At 45.6% G+C, this 15,860-nt stretch overlaps 1 protein-coding gene across 11 annotated transcripts in view; it reads left to right on the top strand.

The window, feature by feature from the left end:
• Positions 1-3,465: 3,465 nt before the first annotated feature.
• CNOT8 (CCR4-NOT transcription complex subunit 8) overlaps positions 3,466-15,860 on the top strand; it is a 19,113-nt gene continuing 6,718 nt past the window's right edge. For 2 of the 11 annotated variants that reach the window (XM_025387283.1, XM_025387285.1), the window contains exons 1-3: positions 4,019-4,257; positions 9,044-9,232; positions 10,728-10,921. In XM_025387283.1, the coding sequence (XP_025243068.1) occupies positions 9,116-9,232; positions 10,728-10,921 (311 nt within the window). In that variant the 5' untranslated portion in view covers positions 4,019-4,257; positions 9,044-9,115. Of the gene's footprint in view, positions 4,306-9,043; positions 9,233-10,727; positions 10,922-13,265; positions 13,367-15,860 lie in introns of all 11 variants that reach the window. The other 9 variants (XM_025387284.1, XM_025387287.1, XM_025387289.1 and 6 more) reach the window with 9 other exon arrangements.

Below are 15,860 nucleotides of genomic sequence, written 5' to 3' on the forward strand. Positions count from 1 at the left end.
CTCCATCCTATCTTCAAGGAATTGCTCAATCCTCCTGGTTGATCTCCTTGAAACGAAGTGTTCCTAAGGAGAGACCTTGCTCTGGGAGAATGCAGATCTGAGTTGGGAATGATGGGAAAGCTTGATTGGTCTTCCTGTTATCAGACATCAGACATCAGCGGTTTTTTTTTTTTTTTTTTCCAGACAGAGTCTGGCAGTGCCGCCCAGACTGGAGTGCAGTGGCATGATCTCAGCTCACTGCAAGCTCCGCCTCCTGGGTTCACACCATTCTGCTGCCTCAGCCTCTGGAGTAGCTGGGACTACAGGCGCCTGCCACCACGCCTGGCTAATTTTGTGTATTTTTAGTAGAGACGCGGTTTCATCACGTTAGCCAGGATGGTCTCAATCTCCTGACCTCATGATCCGCCCGCCTCGCAGGCGTGAGCCAGCGTGCCTGGACAGCTGTGTGGTTCTTAAGGGGTCCCATTCATTTTATAACTAGTGTTTCTCAATTTTCTTTTTTTCTTTTTGAGACGGAATCTCGCTCTCTGTCGCCAGGCTGGAGTGCAGCGGCGCGATCTCAGCACACTGCAACCTACACCTCCCAAGTTCAAGCGATTCTCCTGCCTCAGCCTCCCGAGTAGCTGGGATTATAGGCGTGCGCCACCACACCCAGCTAATTTTTTTGTATTTTTAGTAGAGAAGGGGTTCCACCATGGTCTCTATCTTCTGACCTCGTGATCCGCCCACCTCAGCCTCCCAAAGTGCTGGGATTACAGGCGTGAGTCGCCGCACCCGGCAGGAGAGTATAAATTTAAGAAAATTGAGAAGACCTGGCGCGGTGGCTCACGCCTGTAATCCCAGCACTTCAGGAGGCCAAGGCGGGCGGATCACCTGAGGTCGACAGTTCGAGACCAGCCTGACCAACATGGAGAAACCCCATCTCTATTAAAAATACAGTATCAGCTGGGCATGGTGGCGCATGCCTGTAATCCCAGCTACTTGGAGGCTGAGGCAGGAGAATCTCTTGAACTTGGGAGGCAGAGGTTGCGGTGAGCCAAGATCGGGCCATTGCACTCCAGCCTGGGAAACAAGAGCGAAACTCATCTCAAAAAACAAACAAACAAACAAAAACCACCAAAAAACAAAAACGTATACTCTCCCAAATGAGATTTGTTGGAACCTGACTTTCTATAGTTTGCAGCTCAAAAACAGTAGGGGCCAGGAGCAGTGGCATGCACCTGTAATCCCAGGTACTCAGGAGGCTGAGTGGGGAGGATTACTTGAGCCTGGGTGCCCAGGGATTCAAGACCAGCCTGGATAACGTGGCAAGACCCTCATCTCAAAAAGCAATAGAGTTTTCTTCTCAAATATGAAATGATATCACTGAATATATTCTTTTCCAACTACCGTCTCATTCATTTGGGACCGCCTTCCGACTGGGAAGCAGTGACTTCTGGAAAATTATTCTAAGTTTGCGATATCCATGAGTACAGCATCATATCCAATGTTCAAAAGGTAACACTCTAGGCCGGGCGCGGTGGCTCATGCCTGTAATCCCAGCACTTTGGGAGGCTAAGGCGGGTGGATCACTAGGCCAGGAGATCGAGACCATCCTGGCCAACATGGTGAAACCCCTTTTCTACTTAAAAAAAAAAAAAAAAAAAATACAAAAAAATTAGCCAGGCGCACTGGCGGGCGCCTGTGGTCCTAGCTACTCTGGAGGCTGAGGCAGGAGAATGGCGTGGACCCTGGAGGCGGACCTTGCAGTGAGCAGAGATTGCACCACTGCACTCCAGTCTGGGTGACAGAGCGAGACTCTTGTCTAAAAAATAAAATAACATTCCAGCTCCTCCTAAAATACAATCCATCTATGCTTGCTTTATATTTGTTTTCAATAATTTCAGAAACGAGCACCCAGTTCTGGGTGAGGGGTGGTGGTGGGGCTGGACACGGTGTTTCCTGTTTGTTTTAACACACACCAGGCACAGTGCCACAGGACAAAACAAAATTCCAAGAAAGGACTGGGGAGGCCACTTTTCATGTGACTACTACCTGCCTGTCAGTGCTAGCCTCTCCTGACTCTATAAGTGGGCGAAAGCACGTTAGAAACCCACAGAACTGACTGGTGAATGGGAAACTTGCCTGCCTTCGTTATCAGTGTATTCGTCAACCGAATCACTGTTTATTATTTTTTTGAGACGGAGTCTTGCTCTGTTGCCCAGGCTGGAGTGCAGTGGCGCGATCTAGGCTCACTGCAACCTCCGCCTCCTAGGTTCAAGCAATTCTCCCTGCCTCAGCCTCCAGAGTAGTTGGGATTACAGGTGCCCTCCACCACACCCAGCTAATTTTTGTATTATTTAGTAGAGACAGGGTTTTGTCATGTTGGCCAGGCTAGTGTTGAACTCTTGATCTAAGGTGATCCGTCCGCCTCGGCCTCCCCAGGTGCTGGGATTACACGCTCAGGGAGTCACCGCGCCCGGCCCCAAATCGACTGTTATAGAGAGAGCCAACTGAGGCATGCCGTTTATCGAATGCTCTTTTATATCTTCCTTGGTGCGGGGTGTTTTTCCAATTATTAACTATTTAATCTTCACAAGCTCATGAGAACCATTGGTATCCTAATTTTGCAGATAAGGAGCTAAACACTCATTTGGAGGGGAGAAAAGGAGGACTGGAGTTCAGAAAGTGCATTTGATGCTTTTATCCTGGAGGCTGAAGCTAGGAGTTCACCTCCCTGGATAATAGCTTTTGGGAATCCCGTTTGAAATTGCCGCTCAAGGCCAGCTCGGCATCCAGCCTAGGAATTGGAAGGATTCTGGAGAATCCCCTTAGGAAGAAATGTTTAAAAGTGCAAAGTGAATAGTAGAAGCCCCTCTCCCGGTCACTAGGGGTGCATTTGCCGTTCTCTTATCAACAGCACCTCAAGTAGAAGCATCTGGGACAAGGCCTAGAACCGTGCCTGGGGCAGCCCCCACGTCCTCTCGGGAACAGGGGTGGAGCGCTGGCCAGAGTGGCTGAGGGCGGCCCGCCGCCGATGTTGTGGGCAGGAAGCCGGCGCTTTGTCTTCTCTCCCACCGCGGAGAACACGAGGCGGAGGCGCGCCCCAGCTGGTCACACGCTGCCCAGGGCGGGCGGCGGTCAAGAGCCCTGTCTCCAAGCAGGATTAAAAGGGAACCAAAGGGCTGGCCGAGGGGCCTCAGAAGCTCCTGGGCGAGGCCTGAGCCCGTGGGTCTCGACGCTAAAATCTGGCGAGCTCCCTGCGCGTTCGCAAAGGTTTTGGAACTCTTAAGAGCCCGGCGACGCCTGCGCTGGCCAGGCGCCGTGCCCACGGGAGGCGCCGTCCTCTTTGTAGCTGGAGCAGACCCTGGCGGGCCAGTTGCTATGGCAATGTTCCTCGCTCGGCTGGGTGAGGCCGGGAGGTAGGCGGGCCTTGGCGGACGTCACCCACCCTCGGCTTTCGGGAGCTGCCCCACCCCCAACTAATTGTTTGCCGGAAAGGAACCGTAAGATAGATGCTTTGTAAGTGAGGCATCTAGGGGGCCATATTAGAACAGAAAACCAGGACAGCCTTTTTCTCCGTCAACCTCGCCACAAATCCCTACGTGCCAACGGTTTTAACGGTCCTTCCAAGCCAGAAGGAGGGGGCGTGGTAATTCGGGGTGGGGGTTTGTTCGAAGGGCCACGCCCTTTCCTCGGCCTGTGGATTTTTCCAGGCCGCGCCCACGGCAGGAGGGGTTGTTCTAGAGCACGCCCCTTCCTTGTTCGCGCGGAAAGAGAACCAAAATGGAGGAGTAATAATCATGATTAAATTGAGCGAGCGCAACTAATCACGCGAAGAGGGCCGCGGGAGGGCCGCCTTCCGCAAGCGTGCTTCCAGGCCTCCGCTTCCCACCTATTCGGCGGCGCCCTGTTGTTTGTGCGCCTGCGCGCTGCTTCCCGCGATCTCACGGGCGGAGCGAACACGCACGGAGTCGCAGGGGCGCGCAAAGGGGGAGGAGCGGGCGTGACCAGGCGCGCGCGCGTCTGGAGCGACTCTAGAGAGCAGGCGAGTCGGGCGGATCGGGTGGGTAGAGTGGTGCCGTCCGGTTGTTTGGTGGGAGGTACGTAAGGCCGCTCTGGGCACGTGGGCGCCCATTTCACTGGCTCGTTCGGTTCTAGGAGCAGATCCGGGGTAGAGGGAAGAGAGCTCCGGGTCAGGGGCTGCTGTCGCCGCCGCCGTCCGGGAGTCAGCCCGCCAGCCCGCTAGCCAGCGCTTCGCGGGCCCTGCCGGTCACGGTAAGCGGGCCTGCGCTTACCGGAAAGAGGAGCGTAAGATGGAAGAGTGTGAGAGACCATGGGGGGTCGGTGGGGGAAGGGGAGTGGGGGTGTGTGTAAGGGGCAGGGTGTGTGATGAGAGAAAACCCAGCAAAGAGTAGTAATAATAATGGCCACCGCCACATGGTAATATTCGAGTGATATGTGCGGGGACTTTACAAAGCACCTCATATGCTTCATTTTAACTTCTCCTCCAATCGTCCGAGGTGCGTACTGTTATCAAACCCATTTTACAAGATAGGAAAACTGAGGCATGAAATAGATTAAGTAGCTTATGCAAGGACGCACAACTACGTGGCTTGACCTGGCTTCGAACTTAGTTCTCTTAGTCCTAAGGCCCGTAATTTTAACTTTGCTTTACCAAACAAACACAGAAGAAGAATGGCGTGTCAGAAGGAGGAGGACTGAGTGTGATTTGAAGTGGAAAGATGATGATAAACGAGAAGAGAATGATGATGAGAGACAGAGTAGTGGGGAGGAGGACCTGAATATGGAATCTTGCGGGCCTCCCCCTTCTAAGTCGCCGCCTCCTCCTTAGTTCTTGAGGCCCCACAACTTTTTCTTGGTGTTCTGTGGCTTTAGGAATGGAGGAGCCAACTCACAGACCTGGGCCGTTCGGGTGGTTTTAAGAAGTTTGAACTGCGGTTCAGTCCAGGACAGTGCCTTGAGACACTGTGTTTGGAGGTAGGGGAGGGTCTGAGGATCCTCTTAAAGGCTGCTGCTATTTATTTCTTCAAACGTGCCACTTCCTTTTCTATCTTATCTAGGCACGGCAAAGCCTTTGTTCAGTCCTCTCGAATAGGGAAGTGATGTTTATTGTTTCCTTGTACACTTGGGCTTAAACAAACAAAATCAGACTCAACATTTCTTTTCCCGAGCAAGGCCTTGATTGCTTGCAGAGAAAACGTTCCGGTGGCTTTATCATTAGTTGCCCTTCAGAGCTTTCCTGTGTAAATAAGGAGTTATGTTTTGGAGAAGTTTACACTGTAGATCAACGGGAGCCATCTGAACATACTGCCCTGCAGGTCAGCACAGGGCAGGGACTTCAGTAATTCATAGGGGTGTGTGTGTTTGTGAAAACCTTTCCCTCTTGCACAGTTTTCTCTGTAGCTCATGTGGGAGTCAAGTTTTTAAGTCAGCCCGTGAGGCAAACATTGTATGTAATAAAAATTAATCCTTAAAAATTCCTTAGGAACATTCAACGCTTGAGATTAACATCCTGTTTGTGACTACATGCTGGACAGTTTTTCCTTCAGTTTTGAAACTTGTTACTGCTGCTTTGGTTGTAACCCAGATAAGTAATTAGAGTTACCTTTAGGGGCTGTGTTGTGCAAATAAGCATATTTGAAAGCCATAGAGTTGTGATGTGCTGTGAGATGCTTGCACTGAGGAGGCTTAAAAGGAGGAAGACAAACCCCTATCTTAGGCTCATTTTGGAGCATGTGCTTATGAAGTGGAAAGTGGCAGGCTGAATTGCTGGTATGATGATGATGATGATGATGATGTTTTTTTTGAAACGTGCTCTTGCTCAGTCGCTGAGGCTGGAATGCAGTGGCGTAATCACAGCTCACTGCTGCAGCCTCGACTTCCTGGGGCTCAAGTGATCCTCCCAGCTCAGTCTCCTGAGTAACTGGGACTACAGGCACACACTACCGTGCCTGGCTAAGTTTTTGTACTTTTTGTAGAGATGGGAGGTCTTACTTTGTTGCCTAGGCTGGTCTTGAACTCCTAAGTTCAAGTGATTCTGCAACCTCAGCCTCTCAAAAGTGCTGGGATTACAGGTGTGAGCCACTGCCCTCGTCCTCCTGGTATTTAAGTTGCTATTTTATTTTATTTTTTGGCCAACATATGTCAGTAATTTGACTTGCTAAATTAAATGTGCATAGTGTGATTCCTCTTTAATTTTTTTTTTTTTTTTTCTTTTGAGACAGAGTCTTGCTCTGTCGCTCAGGCTGGAGTGCAGTGGCCGGATCTCAGCTCACTGCAAGCTCCGCCTCCCGGGTTCCCGCCATTCTCCTGCCTCAGCCTCCCGAGTAGCTGGGACTACAGGCGTCCGCCACATCGCCCGGCTAGTTTTTTTTTTTTTTTTTTGTATTTTTTTAGTAGAGACGGGGTTTCACCATGTTAGCCAGGATGGTCTCGATCTCCTGACCTCGTGATCCACCCGTCTCGGCCTCCCAAAGTGCTGGGATTACAGGCTTGAGCCACCGCGCCCGGCCGATTCCTCTTTAATTTTTAAGTGGCACTGCATTCAGGGGCTTGCAAGCTCTTGTTTACTTCCCCACAGATCCTAGCTAACTTTGGAGCAAAAATGGCTTACATATTTTTGCCAGCTGTCTGGCTTTTGCAGTCCCCATATATATGCCAGATACGTGTAACAGTGGTTAACTTTTTAAAAACCAGTTCTCTTTTAAATGGAGGTTAAAGGCATCTTTTGGTTGTGTGGGGTTTTTGTTGTTGTTGTTGTTGCTTTTGCTTTTATGGAAACATCTCCCAAAAACTCGGGAGTGATACACCCACTTCCTCCAAAGTAGTTATGGTTATGTTTGAAATGACACCAAAAATGAAGGATATTATTTCAGTTAGGGAATAAGGAGGTACCACTGATTTAACATTATATGGGTATAGAAAATGGTTTTAAGGCCTTTTGCAGGGGAGAAATCTTAAGCAAGTTTAGGAATCTAAAATTCTGAGTTGGAACATTTTCTGAATTATGGTCAGATAGTGGAATTTACTCCACATTCATTCTGAACTTCTCTCTTTTCTTGATCTTTATTGTTCTTTTGCAAGCCTGTAATAGAACAAAAACAAGAGAAGAAATATATCCTGGCTTTAAGAAGTTTCTACTATGTTTCTGTGGGGAGATACCACATAGTCTACTTAAGTTTAACTACTATAATTACAGAGAAAAATCTGTAGAAGTATAGGATACCTTGAATAAATGGAATCTTCAAGGGTTGCTGGCAAACCAACAGTTTGATTTCTCAGAAGTTTCTTAGAGAAATGATGCCAGTGTTGTTTTGCTCCAGATTCTCATTGTTGCATCTGCCAATCTCGAAAGTAGGAAGCAAAGATATTCCTTACTCTGTCCTTTGGGAACCACTTACATGCGTTTTACTGTTTCTAGGAAATTTTCTTTAAATATATACATTAGAGTCCACTATTGTGTTGTGGATCCATGCAGTGGGCTTGCCTTAGAAGTAAATGCCTTTATTTTTTGTTGTCTGTTTGTGTTTTTTTTTTTTTGGAGACTTAGTCTCGCTCTGTTGCCCAGGCTGGATTGTGGTGGCGCTTCTTGTCTCACTGCAACCTCCGCCTCCTGGGTTCAAGCCATTCTCCTGCCTCAGCCTCCGGAGTAGCTGGGACTGCAGGCGCGTGACATCACAGCCAGCCAGTGTTTTGTATTTTTAGTAGAGACGGAGTTTCACCGTGTTAGCCAGGATGGTCTCAATCTCCTGACCTGGTGATCCGCCCGCCTCGGACTTCCAAAGTGCTAAGATTACAGGCGTGAGCCACCACAGCCGACTTTTTTGTATTTTTATAACCAGGCCTCGTATGTTGTTTGCCATAATAATAACAGCATTAGTCAGAGACCCAATCATGGTGAATTTTTTTCTTACAGAATACTTTCCCCTCCCTAATTTTTCTCTTGAAAAATACACCATGAATCATTCTGTTTCTGGCTGAATGATTTATACCAGCCATCTTTAGTCCTACTGTTGAATTGCTGCATAGTTTCTTTTTAATTTATGTGTTTAAAAGTAAATACTGGCCGGTGGATCACAAGGTCAGGAGTTCAAGACCAGCCTGGCCAATATAATGAAACCGCATCTCTACTAAAATACAAAACGTAGCTGGGCGTGGTGGCGCACACCTGTAGTCCCAGCTACTTGGGTAGCTGAGGCAGGAGAATCGCTTGCACCCAGGAGGCAGAGGTTGCAGTGAGCCAGGAGTGCACCACTGCGCTCTAGCCTGGGAGAGAGAGCGAGACTCCATCTCAAAAAAAAAAAAAAAAAAAAACGTAAATACTAACTCAAATTCTGATTTTCGTTGTGGTTTTTAGGGTTCAGATTAGCAAGTGGGATTGTTTTCTACCACTTAAATCCCTCACTTCATGCTCTGTTTGCCCAAATCTAAAGAGGCACTGGTATATCTAAAGAGGCACTGGTATTGTTAATTGCCTGTAGTTATATTTGACTTTTGGATTGTAGAGAAAAATAATTTCCTTTTGTGGGTTGGGGGAAGAATCCCATGCCAGTATTCATCATATGGGTACAAAGGCTTGAGTGTGAGAGTTTAGGTCTACGTTCTTTCAGGCTTTCAGAGATCTCAGGTACATTGAAAATGGCTAAGGTGATTCCTTTAGGACTGTTTCCATGATTTGGTCCCTGTGCAAAGTGATGTGAAAGTCATGGATAAGGGCATATTTGTGGTAACTGGGGATTATTTTGGTCTAGTCTACAGAGAGCTGAAAAACTAGGGTAGTGGTTTCACTTCTGTGGCAGAGGACTGCTGGGCAGAAGTTTTAGTAACTTCAGTTTCTTCAGGAAAGAACCGTGTGTGTGTGTGCGTGTGTTTGCGTGTGTTTGTGTGTGTTGACAAGAGTTTCCCCATCATATAAAATGGAGAATAATCTTAATGTTTCAAACTAATGAAGTGATTGTAAAATATTGTTTTGATGTCTTTGTTTTGTTGACATCTTATGTGTGTATAAACTTACATGATTTTAAAATGTTTTAAAATCTAGATCAGATCAAACATTGTCTGGCCTGCACTGTAAAACTAGTTAGCTGACGACGACTTCTCAGGTTTCTTCAAGATGCCTGCAGCACTTGTGGAGAATAGCCAGGTTATCTGTGAAGTATGGGCCAGTAATCTAGAAGAAGAGATGAGGAAGATCCGAGAAATCGTGCTCAGTTACAGTTATATTGCCATGGTAAGGAGCTCTACTCTGACTTACCTTCTTTTTTACTCTTAGAGATGGGGTCTTGCTCTGTTGCCCAGGCTGGAGTGCAGTGGCTATTCACAGATGCAATCAATCATAGCTCACTGCAGCCTTGAACTCCTGGGCTCAAGCAGTCCTCCCACCTCACCTTTCCAGGTTGCTGGGACTGCAGGCTCATACCACCATGCCCAGCTTGACTCACCTTCTTATATGGATGGGTTGAGGGAATGTTTAATTTGAGATCTTGAAAAGAATGAGTATGTTCCACTAAAGCCATTGTGAATTAAACCTGACGGAAGGTTGTGTTGCTTTATGAAATATCAAGGTAGCCAGTGTCTCTGAGAAGGATGTAACCTCTAGTATCTTAGATTTTTTGTAACATTATTCTGTTTGAAAGTCTTTAAAGCAGAAGTTACATCAACCCCCGGGGCCCATCTGTTCTACAGATATGGTGAATTTGACTATACAATGTTTATTCAAAATTTTAAAAATTTATTGCCAGCATTTAAAAGTCAATAGAACTCAGTTGAATTCCAGATTCTGGCATCTCTGAAAAAAAAATAGGAAGACCTGGCAATATATGTTATCTACCCCTGCCTGACACTGGCTGGAGAAAGAGATGAGTATTGTGGTGATATTAAGAGCCTCCTGTAGAGAGGCATGTGCTCTCTGTTTTACTCCAGTCCCTGTTACTTGTACCATTTTCATACCTAGCTGACTTTACTCCTTTACATTAGCTGCTTGGAATTTGTGACTCTTGCTTTAGAAATTATAGAGTTAAGTCTGTAGCTTGGTATTCAGAGCTCCTTCCAGTCTTTTCACTCAAGCTAAGCCTGTCTCTTTATATTTTTTTCTGAATGGCTGTTTCACTTCCCTGTATTTGTACTTTTATTCATATATTGTTCTCAACCTAGAATGTTCTTAATTGACTGCATATCTACCTGTAGTTACTCAACTCTTTCTATTGACATTCTGCTTATTTAGGATCAAGTTGTTGTGCGAAGCTTCATGATTCTAGTGCTTCTTTAGTAGATATCAACAAGATCAGTATTTTAAGATAGGATTTTGGCTGGTCGTGTTGGCTGATGCCTGTAATCTATGCACTTTGGGAGGCCGAGGCAGGTGGATCACTTGAGATCAGCCTGGGCAACATGGTGAAACCCCATCTCTACAAAAAATACAATAATTAGCTGGGTGTGGTAGCATGGACCTGTAGTTCCAGCTACTTAGGGAGGCTGAGGGGGGAGGATTGATTGCACTTGTGAGGTTGAGGCTGTAGTGAGCTGTGATTGTGCTACTGCCCTGCAGCCTGGGTGACAGAGACAGACCAACCCTATCTCAAAAAAACACAAAAAGAATTTTGTGCCCAAGTTTGGGGCTTGTCACATAACTTTTATCAATGGAGGTAAAATTTTATTTATGAATTACCAATTCAGCATCCACTGTTTTCTGAAACCTTGTGATGAGAGACTTTTTCCTTTTCCAGGACACAGAATTTCCAGGTGTTGTGGTGCGACCAATTGGTGAATTTCGTAGTTCCATAGATTACCAGTATCAGCTTCTGCGGTGCAATGTTGACCTTTTAAAAATTATCCAGCTGGGCCTTACATTCACAAATGAGAAGGGAGAATATCCTTCTGGAATCAATACTTGGCAGTTCAATTTCAAATTTAACCTTACGTAAGTGATTTCTAAATAATTTTGTTAATTTTAAGTTTTGTTTTCACTGAATCCAGGTAGGTGTTGGATAGAGTGGTCAAGCAGAGGATGGAATAGGGAATCTCAGCAAGTGAAGTCCTGCTTAAAGAACTGCAGCAGCTCAACAATGAAAAGATAACCCAACTAAAAATGTGCAAAAGATCTGAATAGACTTCTTGAAAGATAATGTACAGATGGCCAGTAAGCACATGAAAAGATGCTCAATATCATTAGTCATGAGGGAAATGCAAATTAAACCCACATTGGGATACCACTTCACACCCACTAGAATGGCTGTAGTCAAAAAGACATAATAAGTGTTGTTGAGGATGTGGAGAAAATTGGAACCCTCATACATTGCTGCTGGGAATATAGAATTTGGGAGAAATTCTGGAAAATAGTTTTGCAGTTCCTGAAAATGTTAAACATAGAGTTGCCACATGAGCTAGCAATTCCACTCTTAGGCAGTGGAATATTCCATGGTATGTATGTACCACATTTTGTTTATTCATCTGTTGATAGACACTTGGGTTTCTTTTACCTCTTGGCTGTTGTGAATATTGCTGCTATGAACATGGGTGTGCAAACATTTCTTCAAGGTCTTGCTTTCAGTTCTTTTGGATATATACCCAGGAATTTAAATTTATTTTTATTTTTTTTTTATTTTTTATACCCAGGAATTTTAAAAGAAAATTTGGGGGAGACTGTCATTTTGCTGATTGCATGAAGTGATGTTAGTGTACTTCCTATCATATCCTGCTTTGTTTAACTGGGCATCAGGAGTGTTTCATGACTTAGGAGTAATCTTTTCTTCCTGTGAAGACAGGGTCTTGCTTTGTCACGCAGGCTAGAGTGCAGTGGTGTGAACATGGCTCACTGCAGCCTCAATCTCCCAGGCTCAAGTGATCCTCCCACGTCAGCCCCCCCAAGTAGCAGGGACTACAGGTGCATGCCACCATGCCCGGCTAATTTTTTGTGGAAAGTGATCAGCCCGCTTTGACCTCCCAAAGTGCTGGGGTAACAGGTGTGAGCCATTGTGCCTGCAAGGAACAACTTTTTTTGTTGTTGTTCGTATGTTTTGGAAATTTCCTTGAGGTTCAAGTAATTTTGGGAGATCATCTGGATCTTTCCTTTAGCTGCATTTTTTAGTTTATTGTCAAAGCCTGTAAGTTCGTACCATAAAAATAATATAATACAAGGAAGAAAAATGAGTTATTTCCGAGTGGTTTGAGTATGTTTGGATTTAAAATAATGTTTACTTGCGGCCGGGCGTGGTGGCTCACACCTGTAATTCCAGCACTCTGGGAGGCTGAGGTGGGTGGATCAATGGATCACTTGAGGCCAGGAGTTCAAGACCAGCCTGCCCAATGTGGTGAAACCCTATCTCTACTAAAAATACAAAAAGCCAGGTGTGCTGGTGGGTGCCTGTAATCCCAGCTACTTAGGAGGCTGAGGTGGGAGGATCACTTGAACTCAGGAGGCGGAGGCTGCAGTGAGTCGAGATTGTGCCACTGCATTCCAGCCTAGGTGACAGAGTGAGACTCTGCCTCAATAAAAAGAAAAAAGAAATAATGTTTACTTGGGATTGAAGCCTAGTTATAATAAAACAAAAAAATAATGTTTATTTAAGTGGAAAAGAAACTTGTGATTCAACACTGATTTTAATTTAGTGGAAAAAAATCAAGATTGCAGTGGTTTTCTTATTGCCTAATCCAAGTTTATGTGAAAAGCAAGTGAAAGTCTAGTGGAACAGGATTTGTTTAGCTTATTTCCTTACTTTTGTGTTACATGGTATTGTAAATAATTCATGTGGTTGAATTAATGGATATATCTTTACAGTGGAATATTATGCCAGTGTTACAATGGATGAGTACTGATTTGTAAAGATGGTCTGTGATGTAGAGATGTAAGAGATGTAGGTGTGTATATGTAGATAGATAAAATAGTCTGGAAAGAGCTGTAAACGAAGGTGTTGTATCTGTGGGGTAGCATTATAAGAACATTAATTTTTTCAATTTTTTTCATAACAGAGTCTTTCAGATAATCATCTGTATACCAAGTAATAACATGTTACAAGTTATTTAATTCTGTCATCTAGTAATTTTGATTAAGAGAAACTAAAAGTAGCTCAAACAATTACACTAGTATTCATTGTTTGAACCATTAGCAGGAATAGACTACTTTAAGACTGGCTGTTGCTTCACATGGGTTACAAATAACTATTTGCTACTTTTTCATAGATAAAGCCCCTGACCTTCATGGAAGCATTAGGGAAAAAGAAAACTTAATTTCTTTCCTTCTTCAAAGAACTTTTTCCTTTCACTAGATATAAGAAAGAAAAAGTCAACAATGATACATGTGTTGCTTGAGCTAAAAGACATAGGAAAACAGACAACACATACCCATTACATTTCTATGAAATATGAGGTAAAGAGAAAATTTTTTTAATGTCCTTTTTAAAATATAAGAGCTTTAGTTGAGTTGTAAGTCTGTACAAAGAAGCTAGATTTGCTACTCTCCAAGAAGTGAAGGGACCTGCTATGTAATATACAGAAATCTTTTACTTCCTTTTTTTTTTAAAATTTTTAAATTTTTTTAAATTTTTATTTGAGACAGAGTCTTGCTCTGTCACCCAGGCTGGAGTGGCACAATCTCAGCTCACTGCAACCTGTGCCTCCTGGGTTCAAGCAATTCTCCTGCCTCAGCCTCCCGAGTAGCTGGGATTACGGGCGTGCCCACCACCATGCCTGGCTAATTTTTGTATTTTTTTAGTAGAGATGGGGTTTCACCATGTTGGCCAGGCTGGTCTTGAACTCCTGACCTTGTGATCCGCCCGCCTTGGCCTCCCAAAGTGCTGGGATTACAGGTGTGAGCCACCACGCTCCACCTGTTTACTGCCTTTTTTTTTTTTCCTTTTTTTTTCTTTTTTTTCTTTTTTTTTTTTTTTTGAGATGGTGTCTCGCTTTGTCACCCAGGCTGGAGTGCAGTGGCGCGATCTCGGCTCACTGCAACCTCTGCCTCCCAGGTTCAAGCAGTTCTCTGCTTCAGCCTCCCGAGTAGCTGGGATTACAGGTGCCCACCACCATGCCTGGCTAATTTTTGTATTTTTAGTAGAGATGGGTTTCACCATCTTGGCCAGGCTGGTCTTTAACTCCTGACCCTTGTGATCCACCCACGCTGGCCTCCCAAAGTGCTAGGATTACAGGTGTGAGCCACCGCATCTGACCTATTTACTTCTTTTTCGTAGGAATGTAACGAGCTTTGCCAAAGCTTTATGTTCCCTGAGGTTATCTAAAATGCCGGTTCATGGAACAGGCACTTCTTTCTCCCACTCCTTTCCATTTATGCTGTAGTTTTCATGGATTTCTGGCCAATGTCACAGAGGCCAAGAGGCTACCCAAGCCTTTTTCTGCCATAAGTAGGTCTGGTGGCTAGTCCTTTTCTGGGCTTCCTATGCCACTTGAGTGCTGCAGCTACTGGGATTCCAGGGCTGTGGCTTCCTTGACCTGGACCGCTTCCTCTTTCTGCAGGTGGTACTGTTAAGTTTCATCCTCAGCTGCTCCTTTGATCTGCTTCAGCCTCTGGGTCTTTTTGCTCATGCGCCTTGGATACCTTCTCAGTGGCACATTTCTTGGCCCACAGCAGCTGCTGGAACCCCTGAGACTGACTGGCCATGGTGGTGGTGACTCTCAGACTGAGGCAAGCAGCCTGAATCAGCTGGAAGGTGCATCGGGTCATCTTAGCTGGCTGCCCACCATCTGTGCCTCAGTATTTTTTTGTTGGTTGATTTTTTTTTTTTTTTTTTGAGATGGAGTTTCGCTCTTGTTGCCCAGGCTGGAGTGCAATGGCGCTCTCGGCTCACTGCAACCTCTGCCTCCCAGGTTCAAGTGATTCTCCCACCTCAGCATCCCGAGTAGCTGGGATTACAGGCATGCGCCACCACGCCCGGCTAATTTTGTATTTTTTGTAGAGACGGGGTTTCTCCACATTGGTCAGGCTGGTCTTGAACTTCCAACCTCAGGTGATCTGCCCACCTTGGCCTACCAAAGTGCTGGGATTATAGGCGTGAGCCACTGCACCCGGTCTTGTTTTTTTTTTTTTTTTTTTTTTTTTTAAGTTTATTTATTTATTTTTTGAGACAGAGTCTTGTTCTGTTCCCTAGGCTGAAGTACAGTGGTGCCATCTTGGCTCACTGCAACCTTTGCCTCCTGGGTTCAGGTGATTCTTATGCCTCAACTTCCTGAGTACCTGGGATTACAGGGGCACACCACCACGTCTGACTAATTTTTGTTTTTGAGATGGAGTCTCGCTCTGTCATCAGGCTGAAGCGCAGTGGCGTGACCTTGGCTCACTACAACCTCTGCCTCCCGGATTCAAGCGAGTCTCCTGCCTCAGGCTCCCAAGTATCTGGGACTACAGGTGCATGCCACCATGCCCAGCTAATTTTTGTGGTTTTAGTAGAGACAGGGTTTCACCATGTCAGCCAGGATGGTCTCAATCTCTTGACCTTGTGATCCGCCCACCTTGGCCTCCCAAAGTTCTGGGATTACCGGCATGAACCACTGCGCCCGGCCTAATTTTTGTATTTTTAGTAGAGACAGAGTTTCACCATGTTGGCCAGGCTGGTTCGAACTCTTGGCCTCAAGTGATCCGCCTGTCTCAGCCTCCCAAAGTGCTGGTATTACAGGTGTGAGTCACCATGCCCAGCCTGTTTATTTTATTTTTGAGACAGGATCTTGCTCTGTCACCCAGACTAGAGTGCAGTGGTGTGAGCCCCCTCCAGTTCTTGACCTCAAGCAATCCTCTCACCTCAGCCTCTGGAGTAGTTGGGACTATAGATGCATACCACCATGCCTGGCGTGTGTGTGTGTGTGTGTGTGTAGTGGGTTTTTTTTTCTTTTCTTTTTTTTTTTTTTTTTTT

Source organism: Theropithecus gelada, chromosome 6, assembly GCF_003255815.1.
Source record: "Theropithecus gelada isolate Dixy chromosome 6, Tgel_1.0, whole genome shotgun sequence".
In the NCBI taxonomy this organism is placed as follows: Eukaryota; Metazoa; Chordata; class Mammalia; order Primates; family Cercopithecidae; genus Theropithecus; species Theropithecus gelada.